The sequence below is a fragment of the Camelina sativa genome, chromosome 3, assembly GCF_000633955.1.
Source record: "Camelina sativa cultivar DH55 chromosome 3, Cs, whole genome shotgun sequence".
Lineage (NCBI taxonomy): Eukaryota > Viridiplantae > Streptophyta > Magnoliopsida > Brassicales > Brassicaceae > Camelina > Camelina sativa.
This window is the reverse complement of record NC_025687.1, coordinates 18345876-18350494: the sequence shown is the minus strand read 5'-3', so window position 1 is coordinate 18350494 and position 4619 is coordinate 18345876. Positions and strand designations below refer to the sequence as shown.

Genomic DNA, 4619 nt, shown 5'->3' with positions numbered 1-4619 from the left:
GTCAGGGTTGAAAGTTCTGATAACTGATCTAAAAAGAAAACCTCAAAACAAAACAAGGAATGTCGTCTACAAGGAAATTTTCCAGAATATTTGATGCATTACCGTAATTATTTTTGATTGGTTCATATTTTATTTTTAATAATTATCGTAATAATTTATATTTACAAACTGTATAAGGTTTTTTATTTTAATTATCCCAACCAGGGAACTCTTACTGAATGATGGTCGTTTAGTGTATACAAGAAAAAACTCGATTTTTCGGGACAATTATTGAATACCGGCTAGAGTTAGTAACGAACAAAAACAAAGAAATAAATCAATATAAACTAAATAAGTTGAAACAGAGAGCAACTATACCAGAGATTATATCCATATCCACATTACCATTTTATGAATTTACATATAAATTATGAATTTACCATTTTAATTTCAGATTTACTAGAGATTAAATCCATACCCATATTATCCATTTTATGAAACCATTTTATATTTTTAATTGGTAAAAATTAATTTAGTATCAATTTGTTTATATTTTTTAGATGGATCGATCAGTATTTTTTATTTTTAGGTTTTATTGTGTATGATTTAATTATGAAATATATTAGATATTAAACCATAAAAATGGAAGTTTTTTTCAAAATACTACTTTTTAAGTTTTTTCCAAAAAAAACACACTTTAATGAGATAAAACAAACACCTAGTGGAACCCAAAAATACTACATTTTAAGTTTTTTTCAAAAAAAAATACCATACTTTATGTTTTCGTTCCAACAATAATACCACAAATTTTTTTTTTTCATAAATACCACAAACACAATAAAAATAGTTTTTAAGGATGTAAAAGATATTTTTTCTAGGTTTCGGTTTTCAAATTTAGATTCAAAAACTAGTTTTTAAGGAGTAGGGTTTAGTGTTTAGGATTTAAGATTTAGTTTTGAATATAATACTTAGTTTAATTTTCTGGTATTTTTGGAATATAAAACTTATTTTTGTGATATTTTTAGAAAATAAAGTGAAATGTGGTATTTTTGAGAAAAAAAAACTTAATTTAATGGTATTTACAAGAATTACTCTTAAAACATATAAAGTAAAGATAAAAAAAAATTCACAAGAACTAATGAATGAAAATAACATTTGTTACAAGAATAGAGCAACAAAATGTTTCAGGCAAACTTAGAAAACAATATTGTCATTTATATAAAATTAGTTGGTTATTCTGTGTATATATATATATTGTGTCATTTTATCTATCCTTTCACATTTCATCACATCCCCACTAGAGAAAGAAAGAGATATTTCTCTCTCTTCTCTTTCGTTTTCGCTTTTAGATTGAGTTTGACTCTTCGCCAGCCACCGCCTCTCTCCATCAATGGCGACACCATACCTCTCCCTTCAACCTCTTTAAGTAAAAACCTGTTTTGCTATCTCTTCTTCTTTCTCTTTCTCCTCTCCAATACGCATCATTTCTCAAAACCCTAGATTCACAAATATAACCTTCTCTTTGTGTTCTTGTTTCTTTCTTCCATGTCCATATGGATTCTTGTAACAGTGGAAGCTTGCAATCTTCAAGCGACGACCACGAGTCTTCATCAACTGGTGCTCCACCAGCTCACTCCTCTTTCTTCCTTCCTCCTTTCCAACCACCGCCTTCTTCCTCTGCCTTCTACGGCTCTTCCTCCTCCTCTTCCGCTACTTATCTAAACTTTGTAAACAATCTCATCTCCGATGACATTCTCAACCAAACCCATCTCCTCCCTCCTCCACAACCACCACCACCGCCTCCCCCTCCTCCTCCCTCTTCTTCCCGAAACCCTAGAAAACGAACAAGAGCTTCAAGAAGAGCTCCCACCACCGTTCTCACCACCGACACTTCTAACTTCAGAGCTATGGTTCAAGAATTCACCGGCGTCCCTGCCTCTCCTTTCTCCCACCCTTTCTCCTCCACTACTCGCCGTTTCGATATTTTCCGATCTCCCTCGGATCCTCTTACTTACAACCCTTTTCGTCCAATGCCTCAAAAACCTCATCATCAACCTTTGAATCCTTCATCTTCTTCTTTACTCAACAATCATCACTCCACTACTTCCATGACCTTCCCAGATCTACCTCTCCCTCAGAATCAGACTCACCAAGTTTCTACATTTCAGTCTCTTTTGTCTCATCAACATCATCATCATAACCATCAAACAACACTTTCTCCTCTCCACGAGCTTGACTCAATGAATCTCGGATCATTACAGCAAAATCACCATCCAACGGCTGATGATCATAACCATCAGCTAATGATGAGGCAGTTCTCGGAGTTTGACCGTCGGACAGAAAAGAGACCAGAGATCCATAACAATGTCTCATCATCTTCTTCTTCAGCTCCGACCAAAGGCTCTTCAGGTACTACTACTACTACTCCAACAACAACAACAGTTGATCCCTGGATTTGCCCTACAGATTCCAATAATTAATTATATTTCATATATACATTATTATTTTTCATAATTATAAAACCATATCTTATAATGTTTAATTCTAGTATCTTATAATCAGATTGTAGTCACTGAGATTGAATTATCAGAATTTTTTTCTTCTTATGAATGATATATTCCATCAAAATATTTATTCTTATTTATTGCTAGTGATTATACTCTGTCTAACACGTTACGATGACCCATAATGGGGTATATGATTCTCCACATGTTGTAAGTACTGTATGTAAAATAATGTAAGTATATATAATGTATAAATTTGGTTCTTAGGTCTTGAAGAGAATCTAATTCGGATTTGGTTCGTTGGTCTATAACGACAGTTCACACGTGTGATGTGTTTTGTTCCATCGTTACTTTGACATATCTTCCCCTCTATATATAGGTTTTTTTGTAGTCTAGTTAATGTTCCAGCAACTTTTATTAACTGCTCTCCATCCTTGTCTGTACGAAATAGAAAAACTAGGTCTTACTATTTTGTCCTTTTCTTTTCAACCGAGTTAAAGTAAACAAGATACAAGGTGTTTTCGTGATAATCCAATAATCATTATTCATCAAGTCATCTTAATTTATTTCTTCATGTGATTCATTTCAACGTTGAAAGTAGTGTCTCACATTACTGTTACAATAATTACATAGGTGTTCAATATTGATTTCGCCTGATCATATTTCTGGATTTTTGATATATATTAATATATATATATTACAGTAGTTAAAATAAAATCTAAGTCCAATATATATAGATGGTGTGGTATAGTTTCGGTTCAAAAAGAATAACATGCTTTAAAAAATTAAATTGTTCCGCTTTGTTTTCGACTTCGGCATCACAATTTCGGATATTGAAAAATTGAATTTATGTAAATCATATAATATTCATGAAAAATTGATCTGCATGTAAATTATAATGTTTCTTAAGAATTGTGATGGCTTTTTCCATAAACATTGGTGAATATATTCAATAGGTCTTTAGAATGGAATTAAAAGCGTTACATCAGATCGATTTTTTTTTTTTTGGACAAAACATCAGATCGATTATGTTGTAGTATAATGTGAATGTTTTGAGTCATAAGTTTTCGGCAAACTGTTCTTCAATCATTGGATTAAGAACTACTAATATTTGTTTTGGTGAAAATAAAAATAATATTCTTTTAACGATGTAAATCAGAATATTCTGAAATAGACAAATAGTACAGTATTATATGATTAATAAAATCACTATAGAAAATTGTATTGTGTAACATTTCTACAAAATTTCCGGAATTCATTAATAAAGTTTAAGATAAAGAGTTTTTATCAATGAAATGCCAAAATATAAGTTCAAACAAAAAAAATAAAAAGGTGTTCTAATCAATGAAATACCAAAAATAAGTCAACTTAACATATCTCTTTCCCTAGAAAGTTTGAATTTTACACCATTTAGTAACCAAAATTTTGGTCTTAACATTAAATTTATACTCTCTAGACGTGTAACAAAATATTAACATATTAGATTCACTTTAGCACCCATTTTTATAACATACCAAAAGTCAAACCTACGTAAAAAGTGTGTTTAGGTTAAAAAAATAGTGTATCAACTCGTGTAACGTTAGGTTGTTTGTCCCTTTCTATTGCAAATTTTGCCTTTTTCTTTTTGTTGCAATTTTGAGTAACGTTATACATTATTAAATATATAGAACTACGTAAACGCTTGGAACCGAAAGAGAACTAAGTAAACGCTTATTAGGACCAACATATGAATGGTCCACTAGTATTATAATACTATATAGCAATTGTAATCTCAGATACTCGTCGAACGTCTTTGAGGATTGTGGCTGAGATGATATCATCATCTCTTTGTTAAGTATTTTCCATTCAAGCGTACACAATATCCATATTTCTAGACGTTTTGTTCTTGGTTTTTTTGTTCTTGAACATAATTATGTTAGAAACTCAATCAATTCTTTTGGTTATGGGAAACCCGGTATTCTGATTCAAATGTAAACTGGTTGGTTAATTCAAAGGAACAAAAGTTCACTGCATATATTTTGTACTAACCTCTCATGAAGAAAATGTTCTTAAAAACTGATTGCCTTTCGAAAACAAGGGTGCTGGTAAGTCAATTCCACTAGGCGTTTGTTTTATCTCCTTGTAAATGATGTATGT

At 31.3% G+C, this 4619-nt stretch overlaps 1 protein-coding gene across 2 annotated transcripts in view; it reads left to right on the top strand.

The window, feature by feature from the left end:
• LOC104777488 (RNA-binding protein 33-like) overlaps positions 1270–4619 on the top strand; it is a 12904-nt gene continuing 9554 nt past the window's right edge. Inside the window, exon 1 of one of the 2 annotated variants that reach the window (XM_010501754.1) lies at positions 1270–2388. In XM_010501754.1, coding sequence (XP_010500056.1) covers positions 1533–2388 — 856 coding nt within the window. In that variant the 5' untranslated portion in view covers positions 1270–1532. Of the gene's footprint in view, positions 2608–4619 lie in introns of those variants that run through there. The other variant, XM_010501753.2, reaches the window with a different exon arrangement.